We start from the raw sequence: 21,558 nt of genomic DNA on the forward strand, positions 1-21,558 counted from the left end.
GACAAACCAAATGACTGGAATAACATGCTGTGTACAAGAGTCGCATGTAGAGGGTCTAACCAAAGAAACAATGCAGAACTGTACAAACTAATTAAGGTAAAGCGATCATAACAAGTTATCAAGGTGGTGTGTCAAAAAAGGACAGTAAGAAAGATTTTACAGAACAGTATGATAGGGTTACATGTCGCATGACATGAACCCAAAGTCTCTGTAGCGTCTTTGTGAGTATGAAACTTGCCTATCAGTTTTGGCTCGGTGATTCTGTTTTGTGTATCTTGAAGCCTGCCTCTATCAGGTGGCATTGAATTCATACTGGTAGGAAATGCATTGAAATAGTACCTCCTTGTTCTTGAAGTGCACAAGGATTTCTCATGCAGCGAAGTAGAAAATAAAAACTTCTGGTTGATGCGACAGGAGCGTAGATCAGAAAGAAAATTATAGGGGTTGAATACTTTTTTTTCTTACGCATGCATGGAATTTAGGCATAGCTGGCAAGGCCAGCATTTATTGTCATTCCTAATAGGTTGTATGGATTTGACTTTTTGACCACTACACTCCTTAAGGTATACTGATACCCACAATGTTACTGTAAGGGGATCCATGATTTTGATCCTGCAGCAGTGGAAGCACTGCATTTACCCTTGTGGTTATAGAGGTCATGAGCTAAAACTTGCCTTAGAAGCAAGATTAAAGGTATACCGTAGTAACTCGCCATAGATGGTACACACTGCTGCCACTCCTTTGTTCTGAGAGGGTGGATGAGATGCCAATAAAGTGGGATGCTTTCATGTAGATAGTGTTAAGCTGCTTGTTAGAAGTGCACCCAGTATATGCTAGTCCATTTCAGTTTCTGATCCAAGTAACTGCCCGGATGTTGATAATGTGGGGTTGATAAAAATGTCAAGGGGTGATGATTAAATTTCCTCTTGTGGAGATGGTCATTGCCTGGCATTGTGTGGCATAAATGTTACTTAACATTTATTGATACTTGTGATTTTACGATGATTTACTTTATGCTGGCAGAATATTTGATACTTGATTCCCGACAAATTTAATGTTTGAGCTATTAACTAATATGACGCAGTGAAATGGAAGGAAATGAGCATGATTGTAAGCATACAAAAATTTAAAGTTGGCAAAAAATCCACGTGATAAAGCTCTCTTGTCTTTGTGCAAAAAGGAAATCATAAAATAATATTGTCATAGCAATCTTTCATAGTCAAAAAATATAGTTCCTAACCTTGCACCAGTGAAACTATATTGACTTTCTCTCAGAACACCTATTAAATGCAGTAGTGTTATTCTTCAAAGATGGGTCTCCCTGACAGAAAGGGTCTACCTTTTGCTCCATGACCACCTTCGTTTTGCAGGATTGAAAACGTACTTTTAAATGGTACTTGACACAATCCATGCATTCTTCATTTGTGATTGTTTACTCCACTGTTGTCAAAAGAAGTAAAATTTTAATGAACTATTATTTGTAACTGCATTGTTTCCAGATTTGGACTTTAGATTTATCTCACTTGGAATCATAATAAAATTACGAAAATTAGCTCAGAAAATTACGAAAGTTTTTTGCTGAACAAGTGCCAGTGTAGAGTTGAACACAAGTTTCTATTATATCATTGTATATGAAATTATTGTGTGAAAATTGATTTTCTTGCAGCTTTTTTTAGGACTGTTGTTGTTTTGGGTTTCATGTTAAAATTGAATGCAAAATGACAAAATTTACTTCAAACTACTAAACAAATTTCGAAGCAACAACACCAACAGTTGCGTTATTGCTTGGCCTGTTATGAAAAAGCAGCATGATTATAAACCGAAATAAGGAGCTAAAGTGGTTGATGCATCTCCTTCTGCTCTGCCATTCGGTTACATCATGAGGTTGTAGACATGCTTGCTAAGCTGGTGTGTTTGATTGCAGATGTTTCATCTCCCTACTAGGTAACACCGTCCTTGAACCTCTGGTGAAGTGTTGCTGTTCTGTCCTGCTTGTTATTTATATGCCTCGGTTTCCAGGGGTGGTTGGTATTACTTCTGTTCTCTTTCTCAGTAGTTTGTACACAGGGTCTAATTCATTGTGTTTGTTGAAGGAGTTCCAGTTGGAACACCAGGCCTCTGGGAATTACGTGGCATGTCTGTATTTGGCTTGTGTGATTATGGATCTGTTGCCCTAGTCGAATTCACTTCCCTCTTTTTCCATGTGTCGTGAGACAAGTGAGAATTGATAGTGTCACCTTGGTGGCTAGTTGGTGGTTGTGCATTGGTATTGTCAATTTTCTTCTGGTTTGGTCTGTGTAGTGATAACAAACACTTTACTGTTTGTTTTAATCTATCTCTGAGTAAGCTGCTTAAGAATCTAACATTGCACCATTCATTATTGTGCTGTTTGAGGGTTCTTAAAACTGTCAATTAGCCTCACTTTTGTAAATCAAGCGAATTGATTATTTTTAAATTTAAGGTGGCTGGCAGGGCCTCCTGAAAAATTAAAATCTTGATCTCTTGTTCTTAAATTGCGTATTGGAAACTGTTCCATAGATTGCACTAAATTATTCTGATCTTTTATTTTTATAAGCATGATCATTAAATGGTTCTGTACCACATGTTAAAATGGTGAAAAAAATCTGTGCTTATTCCCTAACATCTTTTAGGTTCCTGTGAAACCATATAGCCAGTTCGCAGTGAGCATTTGAGATGCTTTTCATTTGTGTACGACTTGTATTTGGTAAAACAATTAAAAGGGTTCATCTGCTCATTTTTATTTGTCAGAAGTCACATGACACCAAGTTATAGTCCAACAGGTTTATTTGAAATCACAAGTATGTGGAGTGCTGCTCTTTGATCAGGTGAAGATTTCATCTGATTGAAGGAGCAGCGCTTTGAAAGCTTGTGATTTCAAATAAACTTGTGGACTATAACCTGGTATCATGTGACTTCTGACCTCTCCCACCCTGATCTAACACCAGCACCTCCATATCATATGTAACCAGTCATAATCTTGTGACCTGTCTAGCCAAAGAAATCTCAATGCTTGAATGTTTTGAATATTTAAAATATATATGCTTTGGATGGTTCAGGAGATTAATAAACTTATTTTCTGTGATTTATAATATTATAAATATTATCCAACCTGCATCCTGCTGTGGGCTTAAAGCATGCTGCTACTATAAAGAAGGGGTTACAGCTGGGAATACAGAGGATTTTTGCTGTGGATTGCACGACTTTTCTCTCTGTCGCTATTGGTTATAAGACCATAAGACATAGGAGTGGAAGTAAGGCCATTTGGCCCGTCGAGATTACTCCACCATTTAATCATGGCTGATGGGCATTTCAACTCCACTACCCGCACTCTCCCCATAGCCCTTAGTTCCCCGCGAGAACAAGAATTTATCAATCTCTGCCTTGAAGGCATTTAACGTCTCAGCCTCCACTGCACTCCATGGCAATGAATTCCACAGGCCCACCACTCTCTGGCTGAAGAAATGTCTCCTCATTTCCGTTCTAAATTGACGCCCTCTAATTCTAAGGCTGTGCCCATGGGTCCTAGTCTCCCCGCCTAGCAGAAATAACTCCCCAGCATCCACCCTTTCTAAGCCATGCATTATCTTGTATGTTTCTATTAGATCTCCCCTCAACCTTCTAAACTCTAATGAATACAATTCCAGGATCGTCAGCCATTCATCGTATGTTAGGCCTACCATTCCAGGGATCATCCACGTGAATCTCCGCTGGTCATGCTCCAGTGCCAGTATGTCCTTCCTGAGGTATGGGGCCAAAAATTGGACACCGTATTCTAAATAGGGCCTAACTAGTGCTTTATAAAGCCTCAGAAGCACATCGTTGCTTTTATATTCCAACCCTCTTGAGATACATGACAACATTACGTTTGCTTTCTTAATCACAGACTCAACCTGCAAGTTAACCTTCAGCGAATCCTAGACTAGCGCTCCCAGATCCCTTTGTACTTTGGCTTCATGAATTTTCTCACCATTTAGAAAATAGCCCATGCCTATATTCTTTTTTCCGAAGAGCAAGACCTCGCATTTTCTCACGTTTAATTTCATCAGCCATTTCCTGGACCACTCTCCTAAACTGTCTAAATCTTTCTGCAGCTTCCCCACCTCCTCAGTACTACCTGCCTGTCCACCTATCTTCATATCATCGGCAAACTTCGCCAGAATGCCCCCAGTCCCTTCATCCAGGTCATTAATATTTAAGGTGAACAATGGCCCCAACACTGAACCCTGCAGGACACCACTTGTCACCGGTTGCCATTCCGAAAAGAGCCTTTTATCCCAACTCTCTGCCTCCTGTCAGACAGCCAATCCTCAATCTATGCTAGTACCTCACCTCCAACACCATGGGCCCTCACCTTGCTCAGCAGCCTCCCGTAAGGCACCTTATCCAAGGCCTTTTGGAAGTCTAGATAGATAACATCCACTGGGTTTCCCTGGTCTAACCTACTTGTTACCTCTTCAAAGAATTCTAACAGGTTTGTCAGGCACTACCTACCCTTAGTAAATCCATGTTGATTTGTTCTAATTCAACCCTGCACTTCCAAGAATTCAGAAATATCATCCTTAACAATGGATTCTAGTATTTTACCAACAATTGAGGCTAATCAGCCTATAATTTTCCATCTTTTGTCTTGATCCTTTCTTAAACAAGGGGGTTACAACAGTGATTTTCGAATCATCTGAGACTTTCCCTGACTCCAATGACTTTTTTGAAAGGTCACAACCAACACCTCTGCTATTTTCTTAGCCACCTCCCTCAGAACTCTAGGATGTAGCCCATCAGGGCCAGGTGATTTATCAATTTTTAGACCTTTTTAGCTTTTCTAGCACTTTATCTTTTGTAATGCGTACCATACTCAACTCTGCTCCCTGACTCTCCTTAATTGTTGGGATATTACTCGTGTCTTCAGTGAAGACTGACACAAAGTACTTAAGTTCTTCAGCTATTTCCTTATCTCCCATCACTAGCCTTCCAGCATCAATTTGGAGCAGCCCAATGTCTACTTTTGCCTCTCGTTTGTTTCTTATGTGTTGAAAGAAGCTTTTACTATCATTTCTAATATTACTAGCTAGCCTAACTTCATATTTGATCCTCTCCTTCCTTATTGCTCTCTTTGTTATCCTCTGATTGTTTTTGTAGACTTCCCAATCTTCTGATTTCCCAGTGCTCTTGGCCACTTCATAGGCTGTCTTTTTTCTTTGATACATTTCCTAACTTCCTTTGTCAGCCATGGTTGATTAATCCCCTCCGGATAATCTTTCTTTTCTTTGGGATGAACTTCTGTACTGTATTCTCAATTACATCCAGAAACTCCTGCCATTGTTGCTCTACTGTCTTCCCCGCTAGGCTCTTCCAGTCAATTTTCGTCAGTTCCTCTCATGCCCCTATAATTACCTTATATTTAACTGGTAATCAATCATAAACTGGTTAGCATAAATCTCCCTCCATTTTCTATTAAAATCAGAATAGCACAGACCAGGAGTGTTTGATTAGATATCTGCATTGGTCGTTCAAAACTAAGAAGCTCTAGATCTTAGTTGTTTGAGTTAAAGAAAAAGGCTTTGCCACTTTCAGGACCAAAATTAAAAGGCAGTTAAGTCAACCTACAGATAACAGTAAAGTGGTGTTGAGGAGTAGATGGTATTGTTTTGCTAGATGTTTGAAATCTTGTAAACTCTGTCATATGCTTTGTTTTATTTAATTTGGACCATTTTGTTTTATTGTTCAAACAAAAAATACAACCTGGCACATTGTTTCATTGAAAGACTGCCACATTAAACCAGAGGCAAATATGATTTCCAGCCAATTTTAATTCTAGGGTCTGACTCGTCTAACAGTCACACAGTTATATTCCATGAAATTGCTATATTTTACCTTCTCACTGGTGAAGTTTGCTTTGGATGCAGGTGCTGTCAAAGTGATTTTGGTGAGATGCTGCAGCAGGGTTTTAGATAGTATGTAGCTTTAGTATATGGTAATAATGAAAGTATGTATCAATCCTACCGAGAGGACAGTTGATTGAACAAACACCATTTGGCCCTTAGCCTTGTTTTCCCCAGCTTTACAAGAGCACATCTAAATACAAGTGAAATGTTATGAGGATTTTTGCATCTATCACACTTATAGACAGAGAGTTCCAAGATTCCTACCACCCAGTGGGAGAAAATGTATTTTTCCTTACACCTCTTATTTCCTCTTGTGCTCATGCAACTTGTATACACTGTTTTCAAAAAAAAAATCATTTATAGGATGTAGCATTGCTGGCTTGGCTAGCATTAATTGCCAGTCACTAATTACTCTAGAACTGAGTGGCATACTCAGCCAATTCTGAGGACAACTAAGAGTTAACTACATTGCTGTGAAATCACGTAGATCAGACCAGGTAAGGATCGCAGGTTTCCTTCCCTTGGAGACTTTGGTGAACAAGTTGATTATTGTGGAAATTAACAGTTTGTTTTCAGATTAACTTTTCATTTCCAGATTTTTATTGAATTCAAGTTTCACCATCTGCCATAGTGTGTCCCCAGGATACTACAGCCTGAGGCCTTGGATTAATAAATCAGTGAATTTACCAATAATACCTGCATTTTCCCCAAGATGGGTGGTGAATGATGACTGTTCAGTCAGGCTGCTAACTTCAGTTTTGTAAATGGCAGGGTTTTGAAAGACAAGGAAATCAATCACTCATTGTAGAGTATCTAGCTTGTTTGTTTTTGAATCAACCCGTTTGGTAATGTTATGCCATATCTCTGGGTCAGGTAAGGCTTAAACCTAGACTATTTGCCTGAGAGATAGGGGACTGCCACTGCATCTGAAGACTCTAGTAGCCAGCATTCATCCTGGTCTTATAGCCACATTCTTGATTTAGATTATGCAATTAATCAAGGGGTTATGGCTGGATATTCACTTGTTTAAAATAGTCACCAGCAGTACTTAACCGGAACAATTTGCTGATAATTGTCAGATGTTTAGCCTAGAATAGCCAGCTTCAACGTTGGAGGACTTGTAGCTGAATGCGAGAATTACAAGTGAACTGACCCACTCCTGACCTTCAGATGGACAGAGGTTGTTCGTTAAGCAGATGTTGAAACTTTAGCTAAACGATCTTAAAGTTGTGTATGAAAACAGGCTTCTTCCAGACGATCATGCCTGTCTTTCTGTGTGATATGCACTACTTTGACTGCAATCATGTTGTCAAATTGTAAATATTTAAGAATTGAATCCTATTATAGGAAAGATGTGGATGCTTTGGAGAGGGTTCAGAGGAGGTTTACCAGGATGCTGCCTGGACTGGAGGGCTTATCTTATGAAGAGAGGTTGACTGAGCTCGGTCTCTTTTCATTGGAGAAAAGGAGGAGGAGAGGGGACCTAATTGAGGTATACAAGATAATGAGAGGCATAGATAGAGTTGATAGCCAGAGACTATTTCCCAGGGCAGAAATGGCTAGCACGAGGGGTCATAGTTTTAAGCTGGTTGGTGGAAAGTATAGAGGGGATGTCAGAGGCAGGTTCTTTACGCAGAGAGTTGTGAGAGCATGGAATGCGTTGCCAGCAGCAGTTGTGGAAGCAAGGTCATTGGGGTCATTTAAGAGACTGCTGGACATGTATATGGTCACAGAAATTTGAGGGTGCATACATGAGGATCAATGGTCGGCACAACATTGTGGGCTGAAGGGCCTGTTCTGTGCTGTACTGTTCTATGTTCTATGTCCATAACAACAGTACAATTAGTTGGTAAAGGGTTTAAAGTTGTGCATTAACTTGAGATCCAGAAGCAGGCTGCCTTCAAATTCTGAACATTTCTCTAAGAAAAGTGTATTCTCTATTGTGGGTAACAAAGGAAACTTAGTTTTGTTATGTTTATAGTGTTTCTTCCCATTTAAAGAAAATACTTGGGTGTATTTTGAATTAACTGTTCCAGGATCTCACGGTTGATGCCCTTTGATTTCAAGATACTTTAAAACTGTACAATTATGCATGAAAAATATTTACAAGTTGAAGTTACTGGAGTAAAATTTAATTATATTTTGTAATCTTGGCCATTTCATGAACTGCTTTTTGATAGCTGCGTTTTTGAACTTTTTCAAAAATTGTTTTCGTTTTTGGGTGGCTCACTAATTTTTTTTTGTTCATTACAGGAAGTCAATGGTTGGTATTATCTACTTGGAGAAGATCTAGGCAGGACAAAACATTTGAAAGTGGCCACACGTCGCCTCAAACCAGTTCGAGGTAATATTTATATGGCTTGCAATTGTTTTCAATGCCATGTGTGACATTACCTTTTAAACTTAAAGGTAGATGTTTGGAAGAATTTCCCCCAGAAGGAATATTTCAATGTAAGCTATACCTTGCATGGTCATTCTGAATAGAGCAGAATTACATGCTCAACAATTCGCCCATGTCATTCTGAACCGTGACCACATCTACGTCCAGAACATCGAGACCCTTCAGAAGCGTTTCTCCCTGCGAGTCCTGAAACACAGGCTCGCAGCAATGCACCGGCATCTTCAGGCACTGCAATCCAGCCTATTCCAGCTCGGAGCCTCCCTCTCCCAGATCTGTAAAGGACCTCTCCTGTTTTTTATCCTCTGTTGGATCCACAAACTGAATACAGTTCTAGTCAGCTTTTACTGGACACTAAAAACGGTAAGTATAACAAACTGACTGGTCCCTGCCACCTTTTAAACAGGATTCCTCCACCTCCCAAACTCCCAGCCTGACCCTGCACCTCCCCCACAATGTACCCGCCACCATTGGCTGTGAAGCCACTGCGGGAGAACCCACCGATGACATCACATCTGCCACCGGCAGGTACACCACTTCCGGGATCGTGAACGTGACTGCTGCTGAAGCCACTGCCTCCACTTTTACAACGAGCACCACAAACATCCCAGTCACTGCCACCGCTACTGCCTTCCCTGCTCCGCCCACCGCCGATGTCGGTTCATCCAGTACGGACGCTGCCGCAACCCTGCCCACACCCGACGCTGCCGCAACCCTGCCCACACCCGACGCTGCCGCAACCCTGCCCACACCCAGCAACCCCAGAGAAGACAGCCACACTGAGGCCTGCCGAATTTTCACCGTCCTCTGTCAGGGGGAGGATGAACGGTCAGTCCTCAGCAAGGGGTTCACCTTTGTTCCCCTCCACCCCCTCATCAACGTTTACCAGTCACATTTGGACGTTGAGCAGTTTTTCCGCCGCCTCCACCTCCACTGACCCCTTCACCCGCCTCCAACACAAGTCCTCTTCCTGGACACCACCCCCACTGACCTTTACAATGCTGAGGCCAGACGCCAACTCTCCGACACCACCTTCTACCGCCCCCTGGATCACGACCCCACCCCCGAGCACCAAACCATCCACAATGTCATGACCTCAGGTGACCTCCCACCCACAGCCTCTAACCTCATTGTTCCCAACCCCGCACCACCCGCTCCTATCTCCTTCACAAAATCCACAAACCTGCCTGCCCTGGCCGACCTATTGTCTCGGCCTGCGTCTGCCCCACCGATCTCCTCTCCACCTATCTGGACTCCATTTTCTCCCCTTTGGTGCAGGAACTTCCTACCTACGTCCATGACACCACACACGCCCTCCACTTCCTTCAGAACTTCCAATTCCCCGTCCCCAACACCTCATTTTCACCATGGACGTCCAGTCTCTCTACACCTGCATTCCCCATGCAGATGGCCTGAAGGCCTGCCACTTCTTCCTGTCCTGCAGGCCCAACCAGTCCCCCTCCACCGACGCTCTCATCCGCCTAGCCGAGCGCGTCCTCACCCTCAACAACTTCTCTTTCGATTCCTCCCACTTCCTACAGACAAAGGGGGTGGCCATGGGCACCCGCATGGGCCCAAGCTATGCCTGCTTCTTTGTAGGTTACGTGGAACCGCCCCTCTTCTGTACCTATACATTGCAGTTGTATAGGACTTTGGTTCAGCCACATTTGGAGTACTGTGAACAGTTCTGGTCACCACATTACCAAAAGGATGTGGATGTTTCGGAGACGGTGCAGAGGAGGTTCACCAGGATGTTGCCTGGTAGGGAGGGTGCTAGCTATGAAGAGAGGTTGAATAGATGAGGATTATTTTCATTAGAAAGACGGAGGTTGAGGGGGGACCTGATTGAGGTCTACAAAATAATGAGGGGTATAGACATGGTGGATAGCAAGAAGCTTTTTCCCAGTGTGCGGGACTCAATTACTAGGGGTCATGAGTTTAAAGTGAGAGGAGGAAAGTTTAAGGGAGATATGCGTGGAAAGTTCTTTACAGAGGGTGGTGGGTGCCTGGAACGCGTTGCCAGCGGAGGTGGTAGACGCAGACACGTTAGCGTCTTTTAAGATATATTTGGACAGGTACATGGATGGGCAGGGAGCAAGTGGACACAGACCGTTAGAAAATAGATGACAGGTTAGACAGTGGATCTTGATTGGCACAGGCTTGGAGGGCCGAAGGGCCTGTTCCTGTCTTGTAGGTTTCTTTGTTTCTATACTGGCCCTAAACCCCACCTCTTCCTCCATTTACATTGATGATTGTATCGGTGCCGCCTTGTGCTTCCAAGAGGAGCTCGAACAGTTCATCCACTTCACCAACACCTTCCATCCCAACCTCATGTTCACCTGGACCATCTCCAAGACATCTCTCACCTTCCTGGACACCTCTGTCTCCATCTCAGGCAACCACTTAGCAACCGATATCCATTTCAAGCCCATCGACTCTGACAGCTACCAGGAGTACACCCTCTCACCCGCCTTCCTGCAAAAATTCCATCCCATATTCCCAATTCCTTCACCTCCGCTGCATCTGCTCCCAGGATGAGGCATTCCACTCCCGCACATCCCAGATGTCCTTGTTCTTCAAGGACCGCAACTCCCCCCACCCCCCCCCCCCCCCCCCAAGCCCACATTGGTTGAGAACGCCGTCGACCTTGTCTCCCACATTTCCTGTAACTCATCCCTCACACCCCGTCCCCGCGATAACTGCCAAAAGAGAATCCCCCTCGTTCCCACATACTACGCCCCACCAAACCTCCGGATATAACACATCATCCTCCGACGCTTCCGCCATGTACAATCCGACCCCACCACCCAAGCCATTTTTCCATCCCCACCCTTGTCTGCCTTCTGGAAAGACCACTCTCTCTGGGACTCCCTTATCTGCTCCACACTCCCCTCCAACCCCACCACATCCGGCACTTACCCCTGCAACCGCAGGAAGTGCTAAGCCTGCCCCCATACCACCTCCCTCACCCCCATCCCAGGCCCCAAATGACTTTCCACATCAAGCAGATGTTCACCTGTACATCCGCCAATGTGGTAGGTTGCATCCTCTGTACTGTTGTGGCTATCTCTACATTGGGAAACCGAGCGGAGGCTAAGGGACCGCTTTGTAGAACACCCACGCTTGGTTCACAATAAAACAACTGCACTTCCCAATTGCGAACCATTTCAACTCCCCCTCACATTCCGTAGACGACACATCCATCCTCGACCTCCTGCTGAGCCACAATGATGCCACCTGAAGGTTGCAGGAACAGCAACTCCTATTCCGCTTGGGAACCCTGCAGCCCAATGGTATTAATGTGGATTTCACCAGCTTCAAAATCTCCCCTCCCTCACTGCATCCCAAAACCAGCCCAGCTCGTCCCCGCCTCACTAATCTGTTCTTCTCTCACTTATCCCCTCCTCCCACCTCAAGCCACACCTCCATTTCCTACCTACTAACCTCATCCTGCCCCCTTGACCTGTCCGTCCTCCCCGGACTGACCTATCCCCTCCCTACCTCCCCACCTATACTCACCTCTACAGGCTCCATCGCTGCCCCTTTAACTTGTCTGTCTCCCCTCCACCTATCTTCTCTTCTATCCACCTCCCCTCTCTCTCTATTTATTTCAGAATCCTCTTCCCCTTTTCTGATGAAGGGTCTAGGCCCGAAATGTCAGCTTTTGTGCTCCTAAGATGCTGCTTGGCCTGCTGTGTACATCCAGCTCTACACTTTGTTGTCTCATTCTGAGGACCAGTATTTTGTGAAACAGCTTTCTTTGGAGCCAAGTGTATAATTTTATACGCTTGTCATGAAACTGCATGATAATTTATATGATGGTGGCTCAAAAATGTTGCACATGAATAATTTTAGAATGTAGCCACTGCATCATCAACACAATGACTGCAGGGTGGATTTTGTCCTCGTGTCATTAAGTCAGTCAGCCAGGCTGGAGCACCTCAGGAATCTGTGTTGATAAGAATGACCAGCAGAACCTGATCATATAGTGGTAAGAAAATAAAAATGGTTAACTCAGGTCGGCTACAGGATCACCATATTGAGGTGTGATGTTCCTGTCAGGACACCTTTGTCACCTCATCTCCGTGCATAGTTAAAGGGTAAAAAACTTTAAAGGACTAAATGCTGAAATTCTACACAGTCTTTCTGAAGGAGGATTGCAGTTGAATTGGCTGTCATTGTCGTACATGTGTGCCGTAACCAAAATCATCTATATGTCGTAGTAGAATAAAACTTCAGTTGATGTCATCAATGCCTCACTCCTCTCCAGATTTCATTGTTGCATAAGCTGCATGTGTGTGTATGACTGAAATCTGCACCGTCCTCTCCACCTTTCCCCAATTTCGTGTGTATGTAAAGTTGGCAATCTGACAGCTCATGGGATTTGGGACAGTTTGTCTGTAAGGGTTATCCTCTGCTCTATTAGAAACTGCACCTAGAAACCATAGAAAGCTTATGGCACAGAATGAGGCCATAAATAGGTCACTGAAGGACAACAATCTAGATGTCCTTTTAAAGATGCAAGTTCACATCCCTTGTAGAGAATTAACCAGGTGTACATGAGGAAGACAGTGAAGGAGAGGCTGCCGGGAATGTGAAGATAGCTGGAAGGTAGTCTCTGACTGAAGAAAGACCCTTGATGTGGGCCACACTCAACCTGTTTAGATGCCTGGGAAATGTGAGAATCTGGTGGAGCTTCCTGAAGATTTGCTCAGACATTGGACGAGTCAACCACTGAGCTGCAGCAGTGGCCCAGTGTGAAGTTGTCAGTGCCCTTGTTCACTCTTCCCAGTGCACCTCAGGAGGTTGGAGGTGCTATCTTGCACCCAGGAGGCTGGGGTGATACAGTGTGATACACTGGAAGGTTCTCCTCAACTAACTCTGAATGTTGCCAGGAGCTCCCAGATCCCTCTGTCAATGACACATACTCTTCCAGTGGCAATAATCACAGAGAACCTTTCTACGGCCGTCACTACCACCACTGTAAGCCTTAGGGTTGCCAAGGGAACAGAAAGCAACAACTTGCTCTGACCAAACGTGTAGATGTTGGCTGTCTGTCTTGCAGCAACATGTGTAAGTTTTTCATGAATTTCATTTTCACACATTAAGATTACACCGTTCTTAATAGAAAGAATGTGTCACATTTAAAATATTCACTGTATTCATTTCACGTATCAGGGCCTTATAAAGTTTTCCCTTCAGAAATATGCGGTGATTTTTGAGACTGTGAGGACTGAAGAAGAGCATTGAGTTCTCAGATGCAACAATATGTACCATCCATGGCAAAAAAGAAGACTGCTGATTTTATGTTTGTCTTGTTAGTGACCATGTGGTTGGAAGCAGGTCAGGATGAGGCGGTCACTTTGTCTCCTGTGCTTCCACAGCTGTAATAGGCATGTGAGCAGCTACATTCCTGTGGCTTCCCTTTAATTTCACTTTAGCTTCTCATTCTCATCTTCAGATGAACCTGCAACCTTTGCTTTTTTTCTATGGCTGTTTTTATCACCCTCTACATGGCAGTGTTGTACATTACACAGCATACAACTATCCTTTCATTTTTATCAGGTCATACTGGGGTGCCTATGTAAAATGGTTGAGGTAATTGAGGCATCTTCGTAATCTGTGTTTTGCTCTATAATTGCTGTTATGCTTTGACTAACGGTGAACTTCTCTTCTGCCTCCCCGGGAGGTTTTCTGATGGCCGTGCATGAAGATGGTAGACTTTCTGATTTCAGGCTTTGACATAACCAAGTGCAACATTAGCATCTTTTTAATAGTCATAGTCATAGAGTTATGCAGCACGAAAACAAACCCTTCGTATTATGTGTTGAAGCATAGCAGCATTGTAGCTACAATCAAGATAGCAAATACGCACCTGTGCACTTTGCTTACTGTGTCTGTAGATTAGTTGTACATTGCGTGAATGGAATTTTTTTCTGTTAATAAAAGTGGTTGGTTGCTCAGATGATACCTTGATCACAGCATAGTTGTGATATATGTACAAGTGCAAATCCAACAGTTTTGAGTTCTCCAGCGTTCTGGCATAGTGAACTTGTCTCCTCTGTGATAGAGGCAGGAGTGGCTGCTTAGGAGATGCCACAACTGTCACTTATAGATTCCAGGAAAGAATAGGCAGCATACAAGTTGAGACCTGCAGTAATTTCAGTATAGAAAGCGAAAGAATTGTGGATGCTGTAAATCAGGAACAACAATAAGGCTGCTGGAAAAGCTCAGCAGATCTGGCAGCATCTGTGATGAGAAAACAGATGAAGGAGAAAACGGAGTTAACGTTTCCAACTCTGAGGAAGGGTCACTGGACCTGAAACGTTAACACTTTTTTTTCCTTCAGATGCTGGCAGACTTGCTGAGCTTTTCCAACAACTTTGTCAGTAAATTCAATATCACTGGCATCGTGGATTTTCATGGATGCAGGTCATCCTGCAGTGTGATGCGCAATTGTGTCATGGTTTCCTTGAAGAGGTGTAGTCGATCCAAGCATACGCTCGCCAACATTTATAGGTATGTCATCCTGAGCCTGAAAACACTGATGTTCTGGGGCCTACATGTGCCATGATGCCAGGTCTGTTTTTGTGTTCCCACAGTTTCTGCACCTGGGCTGCCTGCTCTGGTTTCTGTGTAACACTGACCCCCTCCGGTAGTTGAGGGTGCAGGTGTACTGGTGAAAGATTCCCCTTATGTAACACCCTTTCCCTTTTTTTTGCAAGGTGGCCTTGAAGTGCCCTTGCCTTCGGTATATGTAATGCCACTTTAAGTAGTCTTTCTGCCTCAAGGCTTTGCACCACCCTTTTAATTTTATGAATCAATACTTTTAGCCTAGTCACCTCCTGCATCACCCTCTGCCTTCCATCTTGGACTATCAAGTTTGAACACAGAGCTCTCTCCAAAGACAATGCAACTCCATGTGACTCACTTAACTGCAAGTCAAAAGAGCTCTCTCACTGAGACAAGTAAGTCACGTTTTAGTTGGCAGCACTCAAAAAGCAGGTTATTGAAGTCATAAGAGACCTCATGTCTGTTTCGTTTAATCTGGAAAGCTTCATTAAATTACAGCAAATTAGATGTAAATTGCATGCCACTTGTTAAATTTTGAACATTGATTAAATTCCTACTGTTGAAGGCAAATTCACTGCCTGCTTACACTCCCAACATGATCTGGAGCCATTCTTTGGCCATTTTAAACCTGCCTGCCTCAATCTTTCTTGTCCCAGCAGATTCCACAAAATTTAATCATACTTGTTGGTCTTATGGTGGTTCGTAGGTGGACCTACATGAAGATGGTTTAACCCCATTATTTCTTGAAGTGTTGGATTTCTTTCATTACTTTCTACAGATGTCAACAGTAATATTACAGTAATAATATATCTTGGAAGTATATCAAACTTTGTTTCCCATCCATTCTTCTTATCAAATCATGTTTCTATTGCAATAGGAGATATGGTAATTTTTTGTGCTGTTGTATGTGTTGTATCTTCCTTTTATTGTTGCTGGAGGAATTGGTGCAAAACATCAGCAACATTGGCTCACAGACGCAGGGAGGATGCGTATGAAATTAGCCCAGAGTAAAGAGGCAAATAATAGTGTACAAGTGTGGCAATGCTGGCAGTATAGGGGTATGTCAGAGCCTTTAAGGAGATTTGGTACTAGTGGGTGGAATTGGGTTTGGAGTCTGGCTGGGAGGTAGGCCTGATTTTGGGCCCTCCAGCTTGGGAAAACTACAAGAAAAGGTCAGAGATTAGGAGTTCTACAGTGAGTAATTTGCTAGCCCATGGTGGCAACAAGGTTCAACACCTCCAAATTTAGTTGCAGCAACTCAACAAACCACTTGGAAGAATGAAGAGAACACTATATTTGAACTTTGCTGTATGCAAGTTCACCTCCAAGTTACAAAATGTTCTAATTGAGAAGTATGTTATTCCATGCTCATGAGAAAGCACCTTGTCCAAACAGTATACTTATTGAAGTGCCTGTAAAATGGGGTTTTCCAGTGTCTGCGTTATGGTGGGTAGCACATGAATACAGCAGACCAGGAAGAACATTTGCAAGCGATTGCATTTAAATCCAAACATCCTTCTTTTTCACAAATTAACAGTGCACAAATTACTATTTGTAACTGAGTTTCTCAAAGTTCCTAATTACTAAATAACTGTTTATGTGCATGAGCAGTTCATTGTCCTTTTCAGTCTCTGCGTACGCATTGTACACATGGCGGGGGTGGGTTGTGTGGGGAAGAGCCTTAGGGACCTGACCAATGCAGGCTATGGCAAGGCTTGTGATAGAAATAGATGAAAAGGCTTTTCTCTTGGAGAACAACTTACTGCATCTTTTTACGCATTTGCCATGTTGGAAGGTGAGTTTCTTACGAGGCAGCAGTGACTTGCTGATTAAGGGAAATTGTAGTGCATTGAATGGCTTAATGCAGCAACTGGTGTCATTTAATATTCACCCAATCTTACCAACCTCACCAAACAAGCTCAACATCAAGAAATCTTGATATGGCAACCTGACAACTCCAGCTAGCTGCTGGCTGTGAGGAGTCTCCATGATACTCCACACTTGAAGGCATGATCTGTGGGCACCAGGGCACCTGCCCGTCATTAACAGACATTCGCATCCAACTTTCTACCCCTCACGAGTGTCATGGCACCTCTCCAAATGACTTGCCAGCTGCTTCAGAAGCATAGACCTGCATTGCAGGGCACACTAGAAATTAGGACTAAAATCTGGATGTGAGTTTGCTTGCTGAGCTGGAAGGTTAGTTTTCAGACGTTTCATCACCATTCTAGGTAACGTAATCAATGAGTTTCCGATGAAGCGTTGGTGTTATGTCCTGCTTTCTGTTTATCTGTTTAGGTTTCCTTGGGTTGGTGATGTCATTTCCTGTTCTTTTTCTCAGGATGGTAGATGGGCTCCAAATCAATGTGTTTGTTGATGGAATTCCGGTTGGAATGCCATGCTTCTAGGAATTCTCGTGCGTGAATTCCTAGAAGCATGGCATTCCAACTGGAACTCCATCAACAAACACATTGATAGTTCAAAGAGGTGTGTAATTGAGTTTGTGGTGGCAGAGAAGGAATCAGTGTCAAAAGGAGAGGAGAAGTCAGCATTTGGGGGAGGAAATCAGGTACTTGTAGTGTTGGAATAAGGATGGTGACCACAAGGGATAGGAGGAACACCATCAGAGGGCAAGGTAGCTATTGGGGAAAGGGATTAATTATTGGTAGTGACCACCACATCATGTCCAAAAAGGTAACAGGGTAGGCATCGTTATAATGTAATGCCAAGGCTTGGGCAGAGACGACAGAGGTGAAGTTAAGTGTGATGTGTCTTTGCATGTAGAGATGAATAGAAATGAGCAGTCAGTAGAATGTGCTAACAGGAACATGGAGGTTCTGGGGGTACCTGACAATCAAGAAGAGCGCAGTGTTGAACATGTCCAGTGAAAGCTGCATTTCCTACCATTATTTTTGTTCTGTAGATTCAATTTTTTTTTTCTTTACTCATTCATGGGACAAGGGTATCACTGAACAGGCAGGGTTTACTGCCCATCCCTAATTGCCTGAGGGCAGTTCAGAGTCAACCACATTGCTGTGGGTCTGGAGTCACATGTAGGCCAGACCAGGTAAGGATGGCAGTTTCCTTCCCCAAAGGACATCAGTGAACCAGATGGGTTTTTTTTCTGACAATCAACGATGGTTTCATGATCGTCATGAGATTCTTAATTCCAGATATTTTATTGAATTCCAATTTCACCATCTGCCATGACGGTATTCAAACCTGGGTCCCCAGACACTAGCTGGGTCTCTACATTAACAGTCCACCGATATTACCATTAGACCATTGCCGCCTCAGTGGGTGGAGTCAGGATTACTTTGGGGGAAAACTCTGGATCAATTTCTGCCAGTCAATATGACATTGAAGGGGCAAATACCTGAAGCAGCCATTTATAAATGGGCCAGACAAAAACTGTTTAATCATAATTTATATTCCCGTACTGGACACTAACAAGCTTTAAGTACCCATTGGACATTGGGATAGGGTAGCACTGACTTATAGAAGGTGGTTAGACAGGATGTAGCTATATACAGGTAAAATTTGTGGAATGGTGATCAAACAGTCACTATCTGTTCGAGAGAGTGAGGTTGTATATGCCAGTGAGTGTGAGTCACGTCAGCTGTGTACTGTGAGCAACGTGGTGTTGCGGCTGCTGTGCCATTATGCTACCAGTGGGAGGCAGTTGTAACACTTGTCCAGGTGCAACGCAGCCATTTAAATAATGGTGTGGGCATGAGGAATGCTGGTCTTTCAGCAAGTATCCACTGAGTGGTGAGCTTGTGGGAGCAGCATGTGTTAAGGTGTGTATTGAATCTAATGTGAAGGCCACCATAGTGATAGGATGGTTAGTTGATGAGGTGAGCTTGGTAAGGTATGGAGAGAAATCTGACTGGGCTTTTCAATGAAAATCCTTCCAAATAACGTGATTCAACTCACCCTAAAGCCAAAAGAATGTAAAATTCAGCCCATAGCTCTTAAATTATGCTGATCCCTTTATGGTATGCATAGTGTTGTTGTTGGCTATGTATGTGGATAACTTTCCTTCCCTGGGAAGTGTCATTCCCGTGTCCTTTTTTATTTTTGTTGCTGTGGCATCTACAGTTCAATTTCCTTTGTGTTGTGGATTTTAGGGTCTGATGGTTGATCTGTTGCTGTGCAGGTGGTGAGTTCCCATCCTCCTAATCAGCTGTCTGCATTGAGGAACAGCTTTTTCTCATCTTAAATGTGGGCTGCAGTTGTGACAATATGTTATTCATTACCACAGTATGATCAAGGAGGCAACTACTCCATTCAGTAACCCAAGGTATCATTTAGGGATGACTCTTTGAGAAAGTTGAAAGTTTGTTCCCTGAGTGGCTCTCCAGGACTCCATTCTGACAATGGTTTGGCAGTATCGTCAAAACAAAATTAGGCTTTCTGCACTTTCATTTTTTTATTTTGTTACACGTAGCTGTTATTGCTTCTGGCCTCACTAATTTGTTGCTCATGAAAGAGTAGCTTGAGTGTGGTCTGAAATTAAGTCTTCATAACCAGACTATGCTCCATGAATTCTGTAATTTATTTTTCTCCACTCGAATCGCCTTGTATGCATAAGTGCTGAATTAACACTTTTCATTATTTCTTTTGCAATTTTCACTGCTGCTTCAGCCTTTCCGTTTGATTGAGGATAGTGTGGAAATGACATATGATGTTGAATTTCCCACTTGCTTATGAAGCAACCGAATTAGTCACTTCTGAACTGAAGACACTGTTGCCCATCACAATGTCAGGAATGCGATAATGAAGGAAATGTGCTTTTAGGCATTCAGTAATTAGTCTTTCAAAACTGGGCAGGTTCTTCAGGAATAGCTATAACTTTAATGCATGATATAAAAACTAAAAGTTCTTTGAATGCTGGTACAGTAATAGTATACCCAATGGATAGTTTCATATGAGATCAGCAACTCTGTTGTACTCACTAGCACTAGAAGGGCACTCTCGGCTGTTGCCAGTGTTACAGCTGCCTGCTGCAGTAAATTGAAGAGGGAATGAGGGATAGGTTTGTGATGGCAGGACATGTGTTGCATTGTTGTAGACGTAGCAGATGGGAAAGGACTGGCAGAAAGAGTGGGATGTGGTGTTCAGATGCCTTGAACAGGTGCTGAGAACCTTGGAGCTTTTCTAGGAGCTATGTGCTCCTTGCATGTTAGCCTCCAATCCGCTGTTGCATTAACAGCGGTGGAGGAATGTGGCTTCGAAGTGAGACTGTTAGGGACTTTTAATTGGTAGGCATGAAGGGAAACCGTCCATGGGCTGCTTTGCGCTACCACGTGCTTAATTGAAATAGAGGTGGGAGGCTACTAGGTCCCCACCTACACATCTCACTTGATTAAATGTTCCCTGTCATCAAACTCACTATCAGAATAAGGCACAAGCTTATTGTCCCTAAATTACTGAAAAACAAATTAAATCTTATCTAAGATAACAAAGTGTGAAGCTGGATGAATACAGCAGGGCAAGAGCATCTCAGGAGTACAAAAGCTGACGTTTCAGGCCTAGACCCTTCATCATCATAAATCTTGTCTTTAGTGTTTTCTAGGAGGTTGTGAAATTGCACTCACATCTCTGCAGGAGTCATTAGAAATTCCTAGTTTTTTGTTGGGTATTTTTATCAGCTGATGCTGACGAAGAATATCGGAGAAATGCATGTCAGTGTTGTTGCTGGATGATGTGCCTTGATCATAATGAATGGCGGAGCAGCCTTGAAGGAATGAATGGTTTACTCCTATTTTCTAACTTTTTATATCACTTTTCTGATTGGAAACAATAGATCACAAATAAATGTTCATTTCTTAATGTTTAAACTTGTTGACACACATCGTTATGAAGTGTAAAGACAAAAGGCCAAGGAGAATTGCAAACCTGAAAAAAGTGTTTGTTGAGAAAATATGCAATATTGATAATAAAATGTGAGACTGGATGAACACAGCAGGCCAAGCAGCATCTCAGGAGCACAAAAGCTGACGTTTTGGGCCGAGACCCTTCATCAGAGAGGGGGATGGGGTGAGGGTTCTGGAATAAATAGGGAGAGGGGGGGAGGCGGACCGAAGATGGAGAGAAAAGAAGATAGGTGGGGAGGTAGGGAGGGGATAGGTCAGCCCAGGGAAGACGGACAGGTCAAGGAGGTGGGATGAGGTTAGTAGGTAGATGGGGTTGCGGCTTGGGGTGGGAGGAAGGGATGGGTGAGAGGAAGAACAGGTTGTGGAGGCAGAGACAGGTTGGACTGGTTTTGGGATGCAGTGGGTGGAGGGGAAGAGCTGGGCTGGTTTAAGGATGCGGTGGGGGAAGGGGAGATTTTGAAACTGGTGAAGTCCACATTGATACCATTAGGCTGCAGTGTTCCCAGGCGGAATATGAGTTGCTGTTCCTGCAACCTTCGGGTGGCATCATTGTGGCACTGCAGGAGGCCCATGATGGACATGTCATCTAAAGAATGGGAGGGGGAGTGGAAATGGTTTGCGACTGGGAGGTGCAGTTGTTTGTTGCGGACCGAGCGGAGGTGTTCTGCAAAGCGGTCCCCAAGCCTCCGCTTGGTTTCCCCAATGTAGAAGAAGCCACACCAGGTACAGTGGATGCAGTATACCACATTGGCGGATGTGCAGGTGAACCTCTGCTTAATGTGGAATACTCCCTTGTTCGCTCCAC

At 43.5% G+C, this 21,558-nt stretch overlaps 1 protein-coding gene across 3 annotated transcripts in view; it reads left to right on the forward strand.

The window, feature by feature from the left end:
• Positions 1-21,558, forward strand: part of rgs3a (regulator of G protein signaling 3a) — a 243,603-nt gene that overhangs the window by 54,331 nt on the left and 167,714 nt on the right. For all 3 annotated transcript variants that reach the window (XM_059638197.1, XM_059638191.1, XM_059638192.1), the window contains one exon: positions 8,157-8,247. In XM_059638197.1, coding sequence (XP_059494180.1) covers positions 8,157-8,247 — 91 coding nt within the window. The remainder of the gene's footprint in view (positions 1-8,156; positions 8,248-21,558) is intronic.

Source organism: Stegostoma tigrinum, chromosome 29, assembly GCF_030684315.1.
Source record: "Stegostoma tigrinum isolate sSteTig4 chromosome 29, sSteTig4.hap1, whole genome shotgun sequence".
Lineage (NCBI taxonomy): Eukaryota > Metazoa > Chordata > Chondrichthyes > Orectolobiformes > Stegostomatidae > Stegostoma > Stegostoma tigrinum.